This window comes from Sebastes fasciatus, chromosome 13 (genome assembly GCF_043250625.1).
Source record: "Sebastes fasciatus isolate fSebFas1 chromosome 13, fSebFas1.pri, whole genome shotgun sequence".
Taxonomy (NCBI): Eukaryota; Metazoa; Chordata; class Actinopteri; order Perciformes; family Sebastidae; genus Sebastes; species Sebastes fasciatus.
Window position 1 is genome coordinate 5,867,082 of NC_133807.1, and position 24,260 is coordinate 5,891,341.

Here is a 24,260-nt window from a genome sequence, read left to right on the forward strand (position 1 = left end):
AACTTCCAAAAATAAATGTAGATGTAGGTATTTGTGGAGAAACCTGTGTTTCACAGTTAGTTATTCGTACAGTTTAGAATGAGTGGGAAATATCTGATTATGCTAATCTAAATGACGCAATTCACTCATTCAGTGAAACGCAGACTGTATATATAGATGGACGACATGGCAGCTCCTCAAAAGTGAAGCTAAAATATCTTGATAGCCCCCTGGTGGCTGGCTGCAGTATACGTCATAAATCCCGCCTCCTGCATGTTAGTGGATGGGAGATGTGCCAAACCAAAAAGTCAAAGTATTCACGTCAAATACATTTTTATTCAACACAGTCTCACGGCAGTTTATGAAATAATCACAAAATGTAATCTATTTTGATTTGTGTACATAGACACACATTTTTTCCCGTTACGTTCAACACGACTTTCAACGACGTATATTTTGTGCTTTTTCCTTCAAATGTCCAGCAACACGTGACACACGTGTCAATTTCCGCTCCAGTGTTTTCAAAATAAAACTGTAACTTAACCGTAACTTAAGTACGGAAGTTACATGACAAATAAATCAACTTTGACTTCTGGTTTCACACGAGACACGAACAGCGGTCTCCTCGGCCTAAGTCCTGTGTTTTTGACCCACCCGTCCATGCCGACCTCCTCCCTATATGCGGCATTCACCGCTCTTTATACTTCCCGGTTCACAACTACGTGAATTACACAAAATTGATTAATTTCGTGCTGACCATACATGTGTATGTACACAAATCAATACACTGAATTGTGTGACTATTTCACAAACTACTGTGCGATTTTCTCCATATCGCCCAGAATACAACCCCCCTTCGAAACACCCAAACTATCCCTTTGAAGCTTTAGCATATGATATTTTATATATATTTTACAGCAATGTTCTTCCAACTTAGTGTCAACGGTTTGGCCCCTTCTTGTTCCAACATGACAACGTCCCCGTGCTCAAAGCTCTATAAAGAAATGGTTTGCCCAGTGTTGGTGTGGAAGAGCTTGACCGGTCTGCACCTCAACCTCATCCAACACCATCCAGACCTGATCAGCCAACATCAGTGTTGGACTTCACTGATCTCAGCTCTTGTAGGCTGAATGGGAGCAAATCCCCATAGAAGGTTCAACATTATACATCTGGTGGAAAGACTGAAGCCAGAAGAGTCATGGAGGCATAGAGGAGGTGTAGTTTTGTTCCATAATGGATGGAATGTGTGATGTTCAAGTTTGTCCACATACTTTCAGCCATTTTACTGGTATCTCTGTATTTGAGCATGAAAAAGAAGCATCTAGTTTCTCTTTCTCTGCTCTCTCTCAGTCCAATCATTTTTTTTTCTAGGATGCAGCAGATTCAACAGTAGGCTATACCAGTAGAGAGCCAAAAAGAGCAGAATGTGAATAGATTTGTTCAGCAGCAGCAATGGTAGTTTTTGACCTTAATAACATCAAATGATCCAGTAATATGAATTCAATCAGGCAGTCAGTCAGTCAGTCAGTCATTCAGTGGGCAAAATCTATTGATTCATAAAATCCGCATCCCCCTCTCTCTCTCTCTCTCTCTCTCTCTCTCTCTCTCTCTCTCTCTCTCTCTCTCTCTCTCTCTCTCTCTCTCTCTCTCTCTCTCTCACACACACACACACACAGACACACGCACACGCGCGCAGACTCCTCCTATCCTCTCCTCTCTCCTCCTCCTCTCAGTTGGCTGTGTGACTCCTTGCCGGGACGGTATAACAGTAGCCTACAGAGCAGCGGTACCGGAGGTGGATGGGGACGGACAGTAGCCGCAGCAGCAGCAGCAGCAGCAGTCGGGCGCACCGACCGAAGCATGCTCCAGCGCAGCCATGACTTGCTCGGCGTCAGATAGCGAAAAGATCGTGATCAACTGCGGCGGGATCCGACACGAAACCTACCGGAGCACCCTGAAGACGCTGCCAGGAACGCGCTTGTCCTGGCTGACCGAGCCCGACGCCTTCAGCAACTTCGATTACGACCCCAAGTCCGACGAGTTCTTCTTCGACCGCCACCCGGCCACCTTTGCCTTCATCCTCAACTACTACCGCACCGGCAAGCTCCACTGCCCCAATGATGTGTGCGGGCCGCTGTTCGAGGAGGAGCTCGCCTTCTGGGGCATCGACGAGACGGACGTGGAGGCGTGCTGTTGGATGAACTACCGGCAGCACCGCGACGCGGAGGAAGCTCTGGACAGCTTCGAGCAGCCGGAGCCGGACGCGCCTGAGGATGACCCGGCGCTCACCGGCGGAGCGGATGGAGACCTGAAGCGGCTGTGCATGCAGGAGGACTGCCGCAGGCAGTCGCGGTGGGACCAGTGGCGGCCCTTTATGTGGGCGCTGTTCGAGGACCCCTACTCCTCCAAATACGCACGGGTGAGTGGCTGGACGAGCGTCGGTTCTATTCTACTCAACAATCTTTCTCCTTTTCTTTTCCTTTTCTCTGCGCCTTTTACTATGAATGGGGTCTTTCTTTTTTTCTTTATGTCTTTCTTTTCCTCTTTGGCGCTGCGTTCACATTTCCATGTTTGGCACAGTTTTGGCCACTGCGCATTATTGCGCGTAAAGTTACCCCATCAAAACTGTTTTGGAGGAGTGGGAGGATGTCAAATTCACTGCAGTGTTCTCCTCTCTCCTCTCCTCTCATCTCCTTTCCTTTCCTTTCCTTTCCTTTTCTCTCCTTTCCTCTCCTCTCGTCTCATTTCCTCTCGTCTCCTCTCCTCTCCTCTCCTCTCCTCTCCTCTCCTCTCCTCTCCTCTCCTCTCCTCCTGCTTAGTTACCCCGCCGCTGTTCTTTCTTTTTAATCTCTCCCCTTGGTATCATTGTGTGAAGATTTGGCCACTGCTGATGCCCATTTGTCAGTGCGCATCAGTCCACCCTTCTGTCTTTCTGCCTCTCTCGGTCTCTATGTGTGTGCCAAATTGTTTCTCCAGCAAAATACTGAACAGTTTTTTAACATGATTTAATTTAATTAGACATGACCCTAATTTGAGAGCCAATTCTCTCCACTATCAGTCCACATGTGGTCCAATAATCAACTTAATCACCAAGTAACTGAAAGGGAAAATCCAAAGGTTGGTGGGTCGTCCTGCTCTCTCTCTCTCTCTCTCTCTCGCTCTCTCTCTCTCTCTCTCTCTTTCTCATATGCTGTTGATGAAACAAAATCCTGTAAGCAGCACCCACCTCACACTTCATCAAATAGGTGGCTGGGTCTGTGCATGTGTGTGTGTAGGATAGCACACGCACGTGAATGCATTATTGTTTGCTCGTGAGTGTGTGTGTACCTGCAGCTTACCTGTACCTGAGTGTCGGTGTGTGTGTGTGTGTGTGTTTGGGTAGATGATGGAGCAAACGCTGTTGCGCTATAAAACGCTGCTCTCCCTCTGGCATCAGTTTGTCTGTTTTACTCTGCTGGTTGAACACAGACTGCAGGATGACACACATTAATCAAATGTCATTGTCAGCCTCTAGAGCTGATATCATTGCTGGTTTGAATTTGGCAATGAACGGCACTGCTTTACAGCACGGAGGTGAATTCTTTATGGCTCACAAAAGTGATGTCCAGTACAAATGCAGGTGTACATGGTGTACCCTTCGTGTAGAGGGTCAGGGCATAGACATGGAGTTTGTGTCCCGTGGTGTTAATCCAACATTTCAAAGTGTATGTGCACACTTGGCTTCTCCCAGAACATTTAAAACATGCGAGTGGAGAGTGGGCATTGGTGCGGAGCTGTGGAGTCGCAGTATGTGACGATGCAGGGGGGGGGTCAAGGGTGGGACAGAGGGGGGGACAAGGGACAGGGACCACTAGCGATGACTCTCAGGAGCCTTACTGGTTTGAACTTCTGGCCAAATCCATACTTCCGTTGATTGTGTGTTCATGGTGTTAATTGCTGTTGCTCAAAGAATGAATACAATCAGTCCACAGCAATCCAAAGAGAGGGAAGGACGATTTCTAGTTAGTGATTCACTCTCTTGCTTTCCCACCTGTTAAATATCTCCATTTCTTTAATCTCTTTATCCAGATTTTCTCTCTTTTTCCCCTCCTCATTTTCATCCCTTTCCTCTACCTGTGTGCCGCAGTCAGCCCCTCCAACTCTCACCCGTGCCCCCCCTTTGCCGTCCTCTGCTTAATTGTCTCTAAAAAAAAATCTATGGCCCCACTTGCAGAGCCAGAGGCCAGTGCTGCTGACCAGGATCACTAGGAGTTGAGGTGTTTTCTGTGGACTCTGCCATATGCACAGAGACAGCATATTGACTCAGTCGCTCTCTGTGACTTAGAGTGGAGACACACGTACTATACTATACACACAGCAGCACACACAGGCTGACATGTGCACATGCTGAATACACACCAGCTAATGTATGCACATAAAAATGGAGACACACAAAACAACATACACAGGTACACACACAAGTGTAAGAACACGCATGTTCCAGCCCATCATCCCCAGAAATTACGTCCAAATTGGAAGATTCTGCACCTCGGCCATTTACTGTATGCCCAATGTCAGTGTCAGTCAGAAAGTAGTGTGCACTTCATGTAGCAAGGTGGAAAGTAAGCATGTGGATGGGTGTGTAACGCAGTTTGCATGCCGCAACAATTTACCTTGGCATTTTTTATAAACCATGATCTTTCCCAAACCTTAACCGTAGCACAGTTGTCATGCAGAAAGCAAGAATGTTAACCGAAATACATCTCTCTCTCTCTAGAGTGCCTTTACATTTATAAGCACTAATTGACTAAAAACAGCTGATCAGCGAACACAGTTTTGCACGGAATTGAGTGCATGTTCCTCCCGAGTGCTTCCCTCTTCTCGCACAGCAGAAGTTAAGAGCCACAACTGACTGATTTGGATGTTCTTAGCTTGGCTAAATTACTTGTCTCTGTACACTTTTTCATGTACAGGTAGAGTCCTAAATGTGCAGCTGGGGGGTGTCGGTAGTTGCCCGTATAGGTCTGTGAGGCATGTCAGCTCATCGCAAGGGATGCAGTACTCAATAAAGGGTTGAGAATCACTGCTTTATACCACATAATTGAACGATTTTGAAAAAGAAAAATCGAATTGTGCTCATTTTGACTGGTATTGCAATTGTAATATGATTTGCGATATTAGAGAGAATGATCATTTTTACATCATTATTCTCATTTTCATTGGAAAACATGTAAAAAAATGAGTATGGTGTGATTTTTGCAAGGACCTGTACCAGACAAAGATGTCTGTAGAATATGATGTGTAAGCCAGGACATCCCTGCAGCACGGCAATATTTAATTTAAAATGGTATTTTAGACACACATTTAACAAATATTGTGCCTCTCGTGATTTTAAATTTACAGTTAGGGTTAGGGTTAGGGTTAAGGGATGCACCGATCGGACTTTTTCAGTCCCGATACTGACCGGATACCAGTGTTTAATTAATCAGCTGTATGCCTCACTGTGTGGAAGTCACTGGGATTATTCTGTTATGTGCCTGGCAACATCAGGCTTAAACATTGCTCTCCTAACTTTGTAAAACAAAATGTAACAAACAAATACATAGATATACATTTAGTGAATTGTTATTCATTATTATAATAACAAATCGTACACCAGCAACCTTGGCAAAAAATCTTCAAACTCAGGTGTAAACCTTTTTAATGCAACAACAAATTGGTTAAAACTTAAACAGGAATTCAAATTACAGTATAAAATGTATAAAGTATATCAACATAGAATTGAATTGAATAGATCGGCCCCGTTGTCACCCATATACGATCCAGCGATTTGGGTCAGTATCGGCCCAAAATCCGATCCGGTATCGGTATCGGTGTGATTATTATTATTATTGCGATTTCATTAAATTTTGGATTAATTGTGCAGCTCTACCGCATAATACTAAAGGAATAAGAGAAAGGGAAGATCTAACAGTGCGTGTGAATCTACAGCATATAGGAGGAGGGCACTCAATCTCGCCTCGTGCAGCTTTTTCATGCATAAAACTCGACAAGTCAGAAAATTAAATGGCAGCCAAACGAGCGATCGAAGAACCAAAGCGGGGTGACGGTAAAAAAAAAAGAAAAAAAAGACAAATTGAACGCCGGGGTGGCGTCATGGTTGTGTGTGTGGAGGGGGGGTGGGGGGGTGAGCATCAGTATGACAGCTGAGGTGACTTTGAAAGTGTTGCAGTCAATAGTTTCGGTGCCAGCACGGTGACATAAAGATAGGTTGGAACGGGTGGACGGGGGGCAGCCAGCGCAGCAGCAGCAGCTCAGCTCAGCTCAGGTAGGCTGAGGTCAGGCGGCCGGCTCGGTTTTAGTCGACTAGAGCTCGTTGGAGAACGGCGAGGGGCGAAGCTGCTCGTCCTGCCAAATGTCTCTCGGCTGAAGAGGAATGTTGGATGTTAGAGGGGAAAGCGATGGCAAATGAATCACAGGTTCAATTCATGCAAAGGTTGCACGGTTTTCCATCTCTTTCATCCTCCCCCCCCTCGGTCCTCTTCTCTTCTAAAGTCTTCGCACAGCAGCCCCCCCTCTTCATCCCCTCATTCCTTGTCTCCCCGTCATCACCACTGACAGCCCCGCGCTGCTTTATTACCACGATTTCAGAGCTGAGTGCTGGATTGCTTATTATCGCTATTCAGTCCCCCCCCCCCCCCCCCCCTCAACCCCCTCCTCCACGTCCTCTCCCTCCCTCCCTCCTCTCCTCCTCTCTCACCCCCCCCCCCCCCCCCACCCATCTCATTCTCTCCAGCTCTCTGCTTGTGCTATAGCGTAACACTGCAGTCCCCGTAGTAGCTGACTGCGCTCTAGTCTGCTGCAGAGAAGGAGGGAGAGAGACAGAGAGAGAGAGGAGAGAGGAGAGGAGAGGGGAGGGGGTGACAGGATGAGAGGTGTTTTTGGTTGGTTGGGATGGAGGGAGGGAGGGAGGGGAGGGGTTGAAATGAATTCAGAGTAAGAAGCATAGAGGGAGAAGAAGAAGAAGGAAGAACAGGATGGGGGTCACTTTCTGCACCCCCTTCGTTTTCGTTCCCACTGCCCCCCCCCTTTTTTTGTTTTTTTTCCCTTTTCTGCTGAGCTCGGCAGGCTGGGACGCTCGTATCCGTTTATCGATCGAGCCATACGTCTCAGCTCTCCTCATTCAGGTGGATGTCTCAGCTGAATGGTGCTCCTTTGTAAGCAAAACCTTCCCACACACATTCCTCCTCTCTCTCTCTCCATCTCTCTCTCCCTCTCTTCCCCTCTCTGTCTCTCTCCATCCCTTCACGCGGAGGGGTGTGATGGCAATTCCCAGCCCCTCAAGCAGGGAAACAAATACCAAAACACAGTGGCAACACACACACACACACACACACACACACACACACACACACACACACGCCAACACTTACTGTACCGCCACACACACACACAGCCAGTTGTGGCATTGTTAATGTCATTTTGACCTCATTCTCAGAGGCTGTGTTGCACACGTGAGTTATTTTCGTTCAGCACCGTTGTGCTTGTCTGTGATGTCACGAGTGTAATAATTAAGGTCCTGCGGTTAGGCGGACAGAAAATAAGCAAAGCTCGGTCTTGTTAGCGTATAATACTGACCGCTGATGTGGCCACTTTCAGGTAACCTAATATGACACTGACACATGTAACTGTAAAAGATGTCAGCACCAAACCCACGGTTCACTCTCATCACATTCCTTTCACTGAACGTCAAAGAGATTTAGAGATGTCAGCGGTGGTGGATGCACTACGCTAGAAGGAACAATTGACTCTAGTTAATTAAAGCAGCAATAATCAATACGTCTATGTTAACAATGGGTTGAATTAATATGTGTAATGCTGAAGGTGTGGGGCTCATAGTGACGAACACACAGAGAATTCTTATCTGCAGTCAGCGTTACAGAGCGTTTCAGCCTATTTTAGCTTGTTGTTTTTGGATTCCCCGTCCACAAACTCTGTTCTCATTGACCTCATTTCCAGCAGGCACCAGTTTCCTGAGAAAAAGCACTAAAAAAACCCCCCACTGTACTCTACCCGCTCAGCAGCAAACAGCAGCCGGACACAATTAGAGACTAGCTGGTGAACACAGTGGAGCAATTAGAAGTAAAAAGATATATTTTTTGTCTCAGGAGTTGGTGGAGACCAAACCAGAGCTGGGGAGTACGTGGCAAAGATTTTGTACCTCAGCTAATTTGAAGAAAAACAAGACTCGGTCATATCCGACTTTGAATTTTTTGGCTAAATTGTTATACAAATATAGTCAGTGGTCATGTCTATAATGTTAAATCCAGCGGTACATGTCCACCAGGTCCGGCGAGGACACTAGAGGACGCGCTGCTCCACTCAACTGGCCGTTCAAGCGGCGATGTACCCGATAGTTGGAATGCACCTGATTGGTTCCTGGTTTTCTGATTGCCGTTTCAAACAGGAAACAACATGGTCGCCTGCTCGTAAAGATTCTGTTAATCCGTCTAAACAATCCACCTAAATTTACTCGTGAAAACATTTTAAGCGAGAAATAGGCTATGACGCCACTGCTGAATCTGGTTTCATTTTAGAACTAGATGATCTAGTTTGACAGCTTGGTCCAAATTTCGTGAGCCGGACGCGTCGCGCTGGACGGGCTCATTTGCATAAAGGACTGTTCCCGCCTTTTTATTTTGAAAGAGCAACGGCCAATGAGGAAACTCCAACACTCGGCCGACCAATCGTATAACTTCATCACTCAGTGACAGACTTGTTGGGCTGGCCCTCTGCGGTATAGCCCAAAAAATAAACAGTTGCAATAGTTAGGTATAGTATGAAAAACAGTTGACATAATTAGCTAAAATAAACTAATAAATGGTTGAACAGTTTGAATACTTAAATACTTCTCCATTACTCAAAAGTAATGGATAAAATAGCTAGTAATAGATAAGTGGTTGAAATGCAAACTTGACCAAAACGACTTAATCAATAAAATACTGATACAATATCCACTTACATAATTAATCAGCCCGTTCGCACAAAAAGGCATATAAATGCCACGATAATGTGCAGGGCGTTTAGCGTTGCAATAAGTACACCTTTCTTGATTTCCGCGTGTCTTTTGTACGCCACGTACCCTGTACTGACTGCAGTGTAAACACATCCTTGTGTAAACTCCAAATGTAAGAGTTAGTGACGTGGTATAAAAAGCAAGACGGACCACACATGATGGGCGGGTGGGGCGTTGGGTGGGGCGTTGGGTGGGGCCCAACGAACAAACACTGGACTTTTAACCAGGAGATCCGTGTTCGAGACCGCTGTTGACCGTTGGTTATGTTTTGTAAGTTACGTTAGTGACGTGTGTCATGTTTGTCACATTTGTCACGTGTTTCCATTGTGTTTTACTTACTTTACTTACTTATTTTAAGCCCAACCATTACATTTTCCCTTATCCTAACTAAGTGGTTTTCTTGCCTGAACCCAACTGTGTTGTTTGCATGTCGTACAAATGGCACGCTAAAATGCGTACTCATGACACGCGGAATGTAATGTTGAGTTAGACCGTGAGACCGGCTTGAATTAATAGTGTTAAATAACATCCTCTTAATATCTATTGAAATGAACATGTTGGAACATGAGGGATGATGATGGGTACATCAGCCAAACAAGGTTGGGAACACCCTGCAGTATAGGTGTATTCCTGCTTCCAGTCTTTATGCTAAGCTAGGCTAACCTTTCCGTCACTCCAGCTCTGTGCTTAACACACACACACACACACACATTAGATTTACACATTTGCATGTGAAAATAAAGCAAAGCAAAGTCTACCCAAAATGTCGAACTATTCCTTTAAGAGCTAAGGTGAGACAGGTGGTCAGTGGGCGGAAGCTGGCCCCATTTATTAACCGATTCACCCGAAAACAACGACTTAGCCAGCGTTATTTATGGAGCAGGTACATTGCTTCCGACCTTCAGCACGGAGCACAGCTAGATGGTAACGTCACTGCAAGATCTCAATGGCTCTGCAGCAAAACAGGGACAACAAGATGATGATATTTAATGACACACACTCAAGTGCTTTCCAAAAATCTTTACGTCTTTTTTCTTTCCTCATGTTTTTCGGGGTCTTTCCTCCTGTTTTTAAAACCTTAAGCTCTGCTCTCACCCCCCCCCCCCCTCTCTAGTGGTTTCGTTGCGTTACAGGCAATACATCCACCAGGGTCCCCCTTCCCCCTCTGTGCTTTTCAGGATAATGCTGCGACAGAGCTTTCTTTCTCTATGTGTCGCCCATCGCAGGAGAGAGAGACTGCATGAATGTAAGAGGAGAGGGTGCAGAGAGAGAGAGAGAGAGAGAGAGAGAAGAGAGAGAGAGAGAAGAGAGAGAGAGAGAGAGAGAGAGAAGAGAGAGAGAGAGAGAGAGAGAGAGAGAGAGAGAGAGAGAGAGAGAGAGAAGCACACCATACTATATTTGATGACATGTCAAGAAATAAAGCGTTTAACCTCTGAGTGATCTCCACTGTCCTCTCTCCTCACGGGGGGTCAATAACACACACACACACACACACACACACACACACACACACTGGATGAATGCAGAGAAACACTCTTGCGCAAAAGCAGCTAATTTAGCATAGAAAAAATAGCATGTGCAGTAAGCCCCTAGCCTCGACATATACTGTACACTCTCTCGCACATGCAGCAGATTACTGCAGAATGATCTGCTGTGACGTGCTGTGCGGTGTGTGTGTGTGTGCGTGTGTGTGTGTGTGAGTGTGTGAGGGAGGTGAGAAATGCAGTTTCCTTCTACCTTACTGGCTTGATTTAAACACCCTTACCTCCTCCTTGTTTTGGTGCCTGTGTTTACAGTAGGGGCGGTATATGTATCATATATATTTATTTATATATATATATATATATATATAAATATATATATATATATTTGCTTAATTTCAGTCTATGCAGAGGTAGAAGGAAGTTACCGCTTTTATTGTTGTAGTCTGAGTAACGTGACGTCTAATGCACTCCTTATCTGTATCTGTAACCGTACGTATCTGTATCCGTATCCGTCACCCAAAACAAACCGCAGTGAGCCAAAAACGCCAAAGAAGAAAACGTTGGAGAGTTTTTGTGGATACGACCTGCACCCTCACGTGTTAAATCCAACATGGTAAACATTACACATTCAGTAAAGTATGGAAACACTTTGGGTTTCACACATTGTAGGAAAAGCAGAGCTAGACATCACGGCTAAGGCTGCATGTTAACTCTGTCACAGACAGGAAACGTTATCGTATCGCTGTAACGTGCGGTCGAGCCGGCCGTCGCTCTCATCTCCGTGGTCAAACGGGCTGACGCTACAACTGTAGAGCACCCATACATTGACATTTATGTTAAATGCATTCAAACGGCCCCGACGGAGCTGACTTTGGATGTATAAAGAGAACGGAGCTGACGGGAGAGCTAGAGACCACCTTGGAGAAGTTAGAGGAAGTAGACACGTGGGACTTCGTAGCTTCTTCTTCTGCTTCTGCTGCCTCGACCCGGCACCTGGTCGCTTAGCTTTTCTAGAGGTTGACACAAAAAAGAAACACCCAGCCAAAATGCAGGCAGAGGACAGAGTCTCGGCAGATACAGACAACACCACATACCTCTAGTGTGTCATAAATGATGATTGGGAGGGATTATTTTTGTATCAGTCTATTAGTGATGGAACGGTGAGGAAATTTTCCCACTGGTTAATAAACTCGTGACAACAACACAGAAATTAGTCACATGCACGTTTCCATCAACTGATTTGGAGTGAATAAACTCTGCTCCAGCATAGTTTGGTCAGAAGTTGGCACTATAGGCTACGCATGGCTGTAATCCGCAAGTGAACAGAATTTAGAAGAAGCAGAGGTTGAAAATCAGAAAGTCGGCTTGACCATCTAACCATTTTTGAGAGAAAAATGGAGAGAAGTCTTCAGGAATTTGTTCGTTGTTGTTGAATTTATTTGCCGTTTCCATATCCTGCTTAGCACATCAACTCTTTTTCAACAAAGGCAGAAACCACCTCAAGCGAGCGTAAAAACTTTTTTCCGCAATTGAGGAAGTTTTATAGAATTTGTTCCGTTTCAACGCAGCTTTTCTAATGAGATACTTTAAAAACGTGCATAAAAATATGTGAATGTTGAATGTGAACATTATTGAAACTCTTCAAAATACCTATTAGGTATGGTTGGTTCCGTGCATGTCGTGTTTGATCCCCTTCGAGTGTCAGAGGGATCCTGGATGAGTGCTCGCAGTGCATGAATCCCGTCAGTGTGCTGAGCCACTGAGCTGTCCACTGCTGAGAGAGCTGATATAGGGTGTAGATTTCAGCTAACAGAGCTGTCCTATGAAAAATGAAAAAGCTTTATTTGTGTCGTTTGTTCCCCCTGTGGTGCTGTCCAGCGCTGAAGTGGCTAATGTGGGTCGCTGGCACCGAGTAGTGACATGAAAATAGAAGCATCGCTGGAGGTTAAGAAGTGCTGAATCAACTTCAGAACCTCAATTTTAATTTGGGAGTGCTTGTTTCGTAGGTAATTGTTTGTTGGCACTTTCAGACGGCGGAGCAGCTGCTGAAGCAGACGTTGTCCGGCGCTGAAGTGCTGAAATAGTATACGGACTGCAATTTAATTTGAAGTTCGAGATCCTTTTGGAAAATTAAATGCAGCTTGTTGAAAGGATTTTTTTTTCAGCACCGTCATCATCCTATACCTGACTGACTCAAGTCACATCACTGTGATGAGGTGCAGCTGGTCTTGATGGTTAAAGTGGCTCTACATTAATCTCGTAGCCTTGTGTCAACACAGCATAAAGGCCTTTACACACTGGGGGGGTGGGCGTTTTTTAGTGGATTAATATGCATTATGTTTTCGAGCTGTTGTTTTTGTACTTTCACACAGAAGGCAAATATTACGTGGTCAAAAAATCGGCATGATTTCTTTTTTTCGAAGCTTTCGCACGGCAGATAAAGACGTTGACCAATCGCGCTGTGCGAAACGGACATATTCAAAACATACAGCAACATGGAGCTTCCGTAGTCCGAACCAAGACGGCAAACTTCATTACTCCTTTCAACCTTGACAGCGCATTCCAGATCCACCCCTTCCGTTCTTACCTTTCACAATAAAAGCCCCAGACATATATACACTGCGTAACTGTTTACCAGAGGCAAAATCACTCAGACCATTTTGCTTGAAGTAAACTCAATAAAACATCTTACAGTAGCTTATAGGCTATACAACAATTTACCTCAGACACACTGCCAGATGCTGCCAGAATCTATTCAAACCTTTTATCGAAAAAATATGGCACCGTCGCAAATTTGCATCACTGGCAGTATGAATAGTTTGGATTGCAAAATATTCATAGACGAGTATTTCACTGGACTCTGCATCCACACACACCTCCATACAGATGTAGCAGCCATTGCTCCACAAAAAGCCATAACTAAAAATGTGGCTCTCTTTCTCCTCGTCCTCATCTGCTCACGAATTTGCACATCAACTTATAAGGCGGCTGAGGCTCAGAGGGGTAGAACAGGTCGTCCACCAATCGGAAGGTCGGTGGTTCGATCCCCAGCTCCTCCGGTCCTTGAGCAAGACACTTAACCCCAAATTGCTCCTGAAGGCTGAGCCATCGGTGTGTGAATGAGTATTTAGATCAGATCCCGATGGGCAAAGTTGGCTCCTTGCATGGCAGCCTCTGCCATCAGTGTATGAATGTGTGTGTGAATGCTGACATGTAGTGTAAAGCGCTTTGAGTGGCCAGAAGAATAGAAAGGAGCTATACAAATGCAAGTCCATTTACCATAAATTAAACCATAAACGCTGACTTCACCGTCCTCCAGGTCTACCTCCATATGACAGTGCGCTGCGTGTGACCTCTTTGTTGTTGTTCTTTCGCTCATGCAGGTCAGTTCATAACCGTGATTAGTTCACACTGGAATCTGATATTGGCCACATTCAAAAAGTTGTGTGAACAGCCTAACAAAATAATCGGATCTGAGCAATAACTCTGAATTGAGCACTAAGACTTGCAGTGTGAACGTAGCCTATGAGTTGAGGACTTTAACTTTAAGTGCATAACTTGGGATGAGCTGTGAGCAACTTGGAATAAGAAAACAGTGTGGTGGTAATCTCTGCTTTAAAGCCACTTGAACTAGCTGTGTCACTGTATCAGCCAAAAAGTTGTAATCCAAAATGTCACATAAATACGCATGTACACAGGCAAAGTTGTCCTTATGTGTCAATTCACACACACAAACACACACACACAGACAGACACTGCGGTCAGCGTGACGTTATTTATTCATGACAAACATGACATTTGAAGAGCTTTCTCAGGGGAGTTATTGACCCAAGGAAACCTTTCATAGTCATTTGACCAAACCAACACTATCGCTGTAACACTCACTACAAAGCCTCTTGCCGTACACACCACACCACACAAGTACAAGCCATAGAGAGGACAGTTACCACTCCAATCCACAGTCATCTTGGGTGCCATTAAAAGCAAGATAAATGCATCGATCTATAAAGTGAGGAATCTGTCTGACTGTCTGTCTGTCTGTCTGTATGTCCTTCGCATATCTCGAGAACCTTTCATCCGATCGACTTCACACCTGGCGGGTGTATTGCTGGGGACCCACAAGGAGTGCTGTGTCAAATGTGGTGCAGTTTGACCAGATGGTGGCGCTATAACAATGAACTTTACATTTTGGCCTGAAACTTAAGAACCTTAAGTCTTAGAAACAAAATTCTTGTATTTTCCTGGATTCTGTGGGTCCAGACAAATCTATCCATATAAGCCACGCTCATCTGCTAGACCATTTTTTTCCTACTCCTACAAATTATGAGCAATTCTCACCAAATTTGGTACAGAACATCTCTGGACCAAGCTGTAAAAAGTTACTTTTTTAGAATTTTTTTCTGTTCCATATAGTTTTGCCATAGCTGGCAAATGTGATATGGTTACTATCTTTGTTGTGGCCGGGCTCAGGTTAAACCCTGTGTTGTTTGCTATCGTCACGTGACAAACTACCTGCAATCAGTTCTTCTTTGCTGCTCTAAAACAGTAGTTGACAGTGGCCGCCATGATAGATCCAGGGCGACAGCACAGTGAAGACTACTGTTTTGGAGCGGCGAAGAAGAATTGATTTCCTATTCAAAAAAGTTGATTTTTTTCTGGGTTAATAAATTCTGGTATCGTATCGGTGCATAGACTGGTGTACTCGCCGATTGGGCAGTATCGGACGCATTTCTGATACTGGTATCGGTATCAGAGCAACTCTACTCTTGAACGCTTTGTGCTATTGCGACCACATTTGGTGGACATGTGTAGATATGAAGTCTGAGTGACCATCAAACATTTGGTGCCATTTGGCCAGTAGCTGGCGCTGTAGCAGGCAGCATCATCCAACTATAAAGAAAGGATTCTCCATATTTATAGAATAAAAAATAAATAAATCTGAATCCCACATAAACCCCCGCTATATGACATAAATATGAGGAACATGTATCAAGCAGCACTGAGCTCATACGTAAAATGGAGGTGCAAGTGCAAAATACGAGAAATAACTTAATAAAATGACATGACACCATGGGTTGGTTTTCCTCCTGTCCTCCCCAATGTTTTGAGTCACCAGCCGCCACTGATGTACAGTATGTGCAGTATGTATATATGACTGTCCTTTGCATATCTGGAGAAGCGTTCATCCAGTCAACTTCACACTTGGCAGGGGTGCAAACAGCCATTCCACGGTTCTCGACAACACTTCTGACCGAGTAATCGGCCCGTTCCGGGGTGGGAATGAACGGGCACTGCACTGGTTAATGTTAAATGATGGATTGAAACAGAGCCAGTTGGCATTGAATTCTGCAAAGACACTGGAAACTAATTTTTGTGACGACTGCATTAATTTTTTTTTTTTTTTTTTACATTCAGACAGACAGAGATCAGATATTTGTATTGTGTTCCATGAGCAGCTGTTTAAGCTGAATTTAATTGGTGTAATCTTAGGATTTTCCAAACAATTCCTCCTTAGGGGGACTGGGGACAGCAGTGGTGCCACAGTTTGGGAACCGACATAAAAATAAAGCTTTTACACACTGGCTGCACGAATGCACCAAACGAAGATGTATACCCACAGCGTCTCTCTGGATCTTCCTCCTCAAGTAGCCAAAAACCCATTAGAGGATCCCATTCTCCCTCCCATCCCGCCTCCTCTACTTCTTTCTTTCCCTCTAAATATAGCCTTCTTTCACTCCATCATTTCGATACACACACACACACACACACACACACACACACACACGCACACGCGCACACACACACACACACACACACACACACACACACACACACCTCATCCCCTTGGTGCGGGTAGAGGTGTTACAGCGCCTCTGGTGCACGTTCATTGAGACAAGCCCCTGGTGCAGTCTCACACACACACACACAAACACACACACACACACACACACAGCTCGCCTCTTTCCATGAGGAGGAACACCCTGCGGCAGTGTTCACGGTGGCGCTCTGCGGAGGGGGGGCGCTGTAGCAAACAGCAGGCATACAGGAGCTTGCAGGGCCTCAGGGTTTTCAGAGCCACTACAAAGAAAACTATATTGCTTTTTAGGGAATATAGGCTATATAATGAATTTAATTTAAAAAACAAAGTATTCATCATTTCAAAAATAATCCTTTTTAGTGCAGTCTAAGACACTATCGGACTTAAAACTCCGATGATCAATATTTTTAGATTAACATAGGACTTGTTGGTTAATGAACTTTAGGAAAAGAAATGTTGTTATATTTGTTGAAATTCTCTTTACATCCCAAAAAGCAATCAGGCACAGAAAATTGTGTCAGACCCAACTCACATCTTACATCAGGAGTACCAACTTTTACCTTCCAGCAGGAGATAGTAAAGAGTCCCACGGAGCAGATTGAACCGTGGGCATTCATTCTTGCCGATGTCCATTAAACTTCTCAAAAACTCGTAATATAAAGCGATCATAAGGACAGTGCAAAATACACAGGGAGAGTGCAATATGCTAGGACAGCAAATAGGTGACATAAGTGCAATATAAAAGTGCAATAGGTGACAAAAGTCATAGTGCAATGTGTTATACAGGGACAATGCAATAAGTTAGGACAGTGCAATATGTTAAATGGGGATAGTGCAATATGTTGCATCGGTGTAATATTGGGCTATTGTCTGTGCCGTATGGGCAAGACGGTAGACGGTGCAGTGCACTACCTGGGTGCAATACCTGCCATGGTGTGTGTGATGGTATGTGCCATTATGTACATGGACTGTGTATGTGTTGAAACATCTATGTCTGTGAAACTATTTCCCTGTCTTATGTGGAATCGTTTATCATTCTTGTTGTTGTTGTTGTTGTTTTAATTTAGTGTTTGTAACTGCAGTTGGACGGAATTTCCCCATGGGGGACAATAAAAATATATCTTATCTTATCTTATCTTAAATCAGATGCTCGGACAAAAAATATAAAAAAATCTGGTATCTGTGGCTGTCGCAGGACTGTAATAAGATGTTCCAATGAAATGATTGAACAGCCTGCCTTCCTGTTTCCTGCCTGTCTACCTGCGTGCACTCTGCCCGTGCACTCATTGCGTGTCTTCCACAAGCTGCTAGCTTGACAGCTGTGAGCACTAACAACAGCCATGTTGGTTGTTTACGTTCGTAATGATAATTTTGGGGGAGTGTCTTTGGAGGGAGGCCTGAAGCGATGGACTTTCAGTGTTACCGACTTGGTGACTTTCTCTCTAGATTTAGGGACTTCTGGAGCTGGTGCTGCTAGCTACATTCATTGGAAAAGAGATGGCAACACCGGGCTGGGTTTTTCAGTTGGATTATTTTTTTAAATCTTGCTTAATCTTGCTGGTTTCTCCGATATTACCTATTCCAGCTTGTGTCTGTCGTGGACACAGGAAGCCACTTTAGTCTCTGTCGTATCATTCAGTTTAGCGGTGAGGTTGTCAGCTGTGTGTCTGTCAGCCCGGCGTAACGTTAGTGAGTGTCTGACAGAATGCGTGTGTGATGCCGAGTATGAACTTATCAGTAACATTATAGCTGTGAACGTAGCAGTGCAGTGTGTGAGTGGCGAATAAATGCTACAACTCCTCAAGAACCGAGCCGTGTTCACGTGTCTTGCCAGTTACGTGTTGATTAAAGTGAAGGGGATTAGCCCAGCAGCTAGGAACACATCCGGCTCAGACTCAGAGCCATCTATTCTTCTTTAATTGACAAGCCGCTCCTCTGAGTTTTACTCAGCTTTTTATTTAATTTTTAATATTTCTTTTAACCATTTAACTGATAGCGTTAATCGGTCAAAATATCTTATTGTCGGTTAACGGTTAAACGGTTAATTATTAACATCCCTAGTTCCCATACAACTAAACTACATTCTCAATTACGTCGCCCACGTGATTAACTTTGTAAATTGAAACAAAACAAAAGAAAAAGGCAATACAAAATACTTGGTTAGGTTTACCAAAACATTATTTAGTTTGGCTTAAAATAAGTGCAATTGTCATGAAATTGACGTAAATTAAAATAAGTGGATGTTGGACTTTTGGTTTCACACTTTTGGACTCCTGGGTGAAAGTCCTGTGTTGATCCACTCGTCCAACCTCTTCGTCGTACGCGGACTTCCACAGACTATGATTAGGAACGTATTTGTGATACGTCAAAAACAATCATAATCTGGGAAAAAAATATGTTTCCCTTGAAACATAATTGACGATGCAGTTTTGTTGTATATGGGAAAGTCATTTTTAGGAGACGAGGCTGGGAAAGGAGGGCAATAAAGAAAGAAGGTCCATTTTACCTCCTGTCTTTTAACATGAATGCAGTCTGCTGTATATCCTTTTTACTCCTGCACAACCACACACACACACACACACACACACACACACACACAGTCATGCCATAAACCTCTCCGTCGGTCCTCATGCTCTGGATCGATAATATGATGATTTCTGTAAAGCCTCCCTGTATGTTTGCCATGTTCGGGTCTCTTGTGCCACACACTTGATTGATTTGTTGTGTGTGTTTGTGGGTACATATTCTGAGACACGATGTGAGTGAGGAAAAAAAAATGTCAGAATGACAGCAGTGCAATGCCGCAGCACACCGTGGCACAAAGACACCGAGCAGAGGAAGGTGGACGATAAGTATGAATATGAATAGGAGTAGGCGATGAGAGAGGGAGGTGAAGGAGGGATTATTTCATGAGAAATGAAGAAGCTGGGAATTCTGTTAAAGGAAAGGACACAAATTCACAGTTTACATTCCCCCGATTCATTCCTCTCTTCCCCCTTTTCTTTCTCTCCTGATATCCTGTGATGTTCCATTTGCCCCCTCTCTAAATTCATCTGCTTTAATGTTTCCATTTCAGTATTGTGCTGAGAAATCTCTGCAGGTGTGTGTGTGTGCATGTGTGTTATTTGATGATGGAGATGAAATAGGTTGCTGACCGCTGCTTTATAAACACGCATAATCAGATTGCGCATCGGCTGCTCTGTGAATGTGCAGTGTGTGTGTGTGTGTTTTACATTTCAGTGTGGACAGGAGCAGGTCTTTTACTCAAAGAACAGTTTGAAATAGATGCATTTAAAATGTATTAAAACAAGACAAAGGGCCCTATCTTACACAAGCGGCAGCGCAACTATCATTGCTATTTTCAGGTCGACGCAGTTGTCTTTTTCACGCCCAGCGCCCACGTTAGTTGTAAGTAGCAAATGTACTTGCGCCCATCTGTGTGCCCATGGGTGTCCTGGTCTTAACATGAGGTGTGGTCAGGTGCTTTGTTGGTGCATTGCCATCTTGAGGCAGCAGAAAGCCATTGTGCCATTGGCCAATAAAAACCTGGTCTAAAGTGTGGCGCAGTATTTTCCTGTTATTTAAAGAGCTCATTATTCAGATAGTAAGATGCGTCTACAAAGGCAGGTTCACAACACACTCTGCTTGTTACACACACACACAGGGATGAAGCAGCAGCTCCTCCTCCTCAGTTAAACACAGTGTCGGTGCTAGAACAATATCTTTATTCATGTTCAGGAAAACACTAAATGACAATTCAGAATACAATGAATATAATGAAATGAGGCTCTCCTGGTACGTGTCCACAGGGGTGTTTTTTATCGCGAAGGGACGCACCGCTTCCCAGCATTGGACGCTTGGTGGGCTGCCACTAGACACAAGGCTCTCCCCACCTGATTGGACGAACGCTTTCCCTCCGTGGGCTGCTGCTCCCGGCTTTCAAACCGGAAACAGAATGGAGGCCTGTTTGGAAACGTTCTTCTCTTATTTTACGAAAATAGTTCACCGAAATGTGTTTCTGAGAACATTTGAGGCGATAAAATAAGCCATGCGTTTGCTAAATCTGTCTTTATTTTGGATCAACAACGTTCATTTTAAAAGATTCTCTGGAGTTTCGAGAGGCGGCGAGTCGCGTCGGAGGCCCGTGATTTGCATAAAGTAGACTAGACCTCAACTTTATGCAAATAAGGAGCGGGCGTCGTGACGTTCCGTTTCTCGAATCGCTCCACCACGCTACCAGAATGCATTGCACGGCTGCTTACATAGACAATGAATGGGAAGCGGGGAAAGGACGGAGCATGTGGACACGTACCATCAGGCGTTCTGTATTGATCAACCTGCAGCGCTCTCAGCGCTCCTCCGGTCGCTGGTGTGACCACCGTGACCAGAGAGATCACGGTGGTCAGACGCCTCTGTGGCATCTCCTCTCATCATCCCTCTGTGTGTAGAAGTAGGCTACTTCAAAGTTTGCGGGCCCTCTCGTAAACGGTGGCGTTTTGAGACTGATGGATCAACGCGTTACGCAACACCTCTCTGGCAGCGCCCGGCTGTAAGCCTGTGCCTATAATGCAGCTCCGGAGGATTCTGCTCGGCTGGTCCGAACCTCCCGTGCTTTGCAGCCGAGAGTAATGCAGTTTTCATTATTTATCAATACATCTTCATGCCTCCTGCAAGAACATGTTCGTGCCTCCTGCACTGGTTAAATAGGTTATCGGTGCATTTGCTCATATGCAGTCAGATGGAGTTGTTGATGGGTTGTTGATATACACTGTATATATATTTATAAATTTAAATCTAAGAATAAGAACATAACTCCAATAAGGCAGTTTAGGAACATTAATTTCTACCTTTATCTTCCCCCTTAGTCTGAGTCTATAATTATACTAAGCCTGATCTATTTATACCAGAGACTTTCTTAAAATGGAGTTAATACATTTTAGAGAAAGATGTAACTTCTGGACCATCGGTTAGTCAAAGTCCCTTCACTATCCTGATTGGCATTTGTATAGCTCACAGCATATTCATTTACATGTGAAAGCCTATCCTGGACTAGGGGTTGGGGGGGTCAACTGCCAAGCTTCCCAGACCTGTAAAACTGCCAGAAATTGAAACTCCACATCAATTCCCAGCAGTTCCCGGGAGTTTTCGGTGCTGCCTGCAAATTCCCATGAACAGCCATTAGAGCGGGGATAGGCAGAATATTTTTTACATCATTGGACAACAATTCCACAATAACATTTCAGTATATTGTACTTCTCGTGTTCTGAGAGAAAACTAGACTTCTGCACCTCCGCATGGCTGTTTTCAGGCTTTAAAAAATCTAGCTCATGACGGGAGTCTTTGGCCAATCACAGGTCATTTCAAAGAGAGAGCGTTCCTATTGCCTGTTCTAGAAATGCAGATGCGCGTGTACGTCCTTTCAGATGATGGCTTAGGACAGAGAAGTGAGGGAGGAGAGCTGCAGGAGGAGGGCTGTATTTCCAAATTCAGGCGTTTTTTTGTGCCTTTTCCATAAAACTGCCTACCCCGGGGTACAGCTTAAAATTAATAACAGTTATTATGGATTTTTTGCCCAATAATGTCAAAAATAAACTGCCTTCCCACCAGCTTAAACCTGAACTTCCACGGCAATTTACAGTGCCGCTTACTGACGAAAATCACACTTTTCTTGCAGTGTTGTTCACAAGAGGGCTCACCGACCGATGATTCGACTCATCGACTTCAGGGGGGCCGCCCCAGATGTGTGTTCATTGCTTTGAAACATTTTACCATTGAACCTTAAACAATTATTTAAATGAAACCACATAAGAAGTTTAGAGTGGAAATCTTTGATGGAACTGCTGACAACTCATACTGTAGACATCTGAACAATGTGACAATGATACACCAACACAGAGTCGAGACATTTTTGGAGGATAAAGAGTAAGAGTGCCATCCACTGGCTGTTTACTGTAAAAGATAATACAAAACGCTGCACAGTGAATAAGATTCAAAAACCGAATTATATAGTATACAGTCAGACACAAAGGTAGGCTAATGTTATGGGTTTCATTTTGCAAGATACCGGTCGATTAAATATATGCAGTATTAGCCGATGTTTTCTTAATATTCAGTTAACACAACATTAGCTAGCTTATCTTTGTCCAGATGATTGTGTAGTTGGCATTTGGCTTGTACTGTACCTACCCGTTTGTAAATTGGACATCGGCCTCCAAAGATTAACATATTTTGAACTGCTGATGCCAAAACACATCAGTGACTGTAATGGGTGGCAAACTGTCAAGGTCCTCCTAATTCATAAGGATCAATATCATAAACTAACTTCAATTTTGTAATATATTGTCTCTGTAAGCTTATGGGTTTGTCTTTTGCACGTACTTTTATACATCTATAATGATGAACGATTGACAGGTGACAGTTGAATAGACCGGTTTTATGTAGCCTAAAGACAGTCTACCGTAGCTCCGTACGCTACCCCTCCAAAAATGTCGGCGGGCCCCAAAATGCTCCGCGGTTCCCATTCCCTATATAACATCATGAACATGGTAAATATTATCTTTGAACCATCAGCGTGTTAGCATTGTCATTGTGAACATGTTAGCGCCGCTGTGCTTATAAGTACACCCTCACGGAGCCGCTAACATGGCTGTAGGGTCAGTGTATCTTTTGGTCTTTCGATTTTCCTTTCACAAACGGATATTAAAAAACTAAAAATGATTGGTTGTTTGATTTTCGTTTTAAAATACAAAAATTAATATTGAAATACAAGACGTTTTTCTTTATCAGGGTCAAAAAGGGATGAACTATACTTAAAAAACGGGTTGATTTTCATGTTCTATTTCTAAAAACAAAAAATAAAATCACAAGAAGACAGAAACGAAAAAAAAGACAGTTTTTTCATATTCTGCGACCGGAAGTTGCCATTTACAAAGTAAGAGCGCGAATGAGGCCGGTGCTGTGTATGAGAGAAAAAGAAGCACGGTCCTGTCGTGTAAGTGAAGGTGATGGACATGGATCGGTACGTAGTGTTTTGAAACAATAAAAGAGTGTGTCTCAGCGGCGTTTTTTTCGTTTCTGTCTTCTAGTGATTTTATTTTTTGTTTTTAGAAATAGAAAATGAAAAACCAACCGTTTTTTTTAAATTTAGCTCATCCCTTTGTGACCCTGATAAAGAAAAAATGTCTTGTATTATTAATGTCCAAAAGATACACTGACTCTGTAGACTCTTGTCCCGGTGAGGACAGTCTCAAAATGAAACATTGACTCTGAGGTTAAAGCGCTGACTTTCAGCTTTAAGGGTGTTTGAGGGTGTTCATATCTATATTGGGTGAACAGTGCAGGACTCGTTGCTCTTTTTTAGAACATTGCAGCAGGACAACCATCCAAAACACACGGACAGGGATATTTTTAAGTCTGAACATCGGTTCACGTCAGTCACCTTACCTCTCAGTCCAGCTAAGCCTTTCACTGCGGTAAACCAGACTGATGGTGACTCTCTTCTTCGCTCTGATTCGGTAGAAGATCCTTAGGAAAATGTCTTTAGCTCGCTAGATGTTCAAATTATATTTCACAAACCATGAACTCTGTTTGGTCAGGAGCCTTTTTCTTTCGTTGTTGCTGGAAACGACTTCCTGCAGGGGTTGAGAGTTGAAAGAAAGGTATTTTTATTTCAGGAGAGGAGAGGAGAGGAGAGGGGAGGGGAGGGGAGGGGAGCAGAGGACGCAGCAATAGAGAGGAACATTTCTGCAAGGACAAATGTGAATGGCACTGTGGAGCACTGCAGCGATCAGGGAGAACAGGAGAACTAAGCATAAAAAAGTACACCGCCTTCTGTTTGCCTGCCTCACCTCAGTGAGCCGTGTGGGTGAAGGTGTGCCAGGGAGACGGTGTTGGAAAGCCAGCTTGAGTGACAGAAATGTAAAGG

General features: G+C 44.2%; 1 protein-coding gene across 5 annotated transcripts in view; it reads left to right on the top strand.

Annotated features, from left to right (window-relative positions):
- The first annotated feature begins 1,668 nt into the window (after window positions 1–1,668).
- The window catches only part of LOC141780044 (voltage-gated potassium channel KCNC1-like), an 83,067-nt gene continuing 60,475 nt past the window's right edge, over window positions 1,669–24,260 (top strand). For 3 of the 5 annotated variants that reach the window (XM_074655107.1, XM_074655108.1, XM_074655106.1), the window contains exon 1: window positions 1,671–2,398. In XM_074655107.1, coding sequence (XP_074511208.1) covers window positions 1,856–2,398 — 543 coding nt within the window. In that variant the 5' untranslated portion in view covers window positions 1,671–1,855. Of the gene's footprint in view, window positions 2,399–24,260 lie in introns of all 5 variants that reach the window. The other 2 variants (XM_074655105.1, XM_074655109.1) reach the window with 2 other exon arrangements.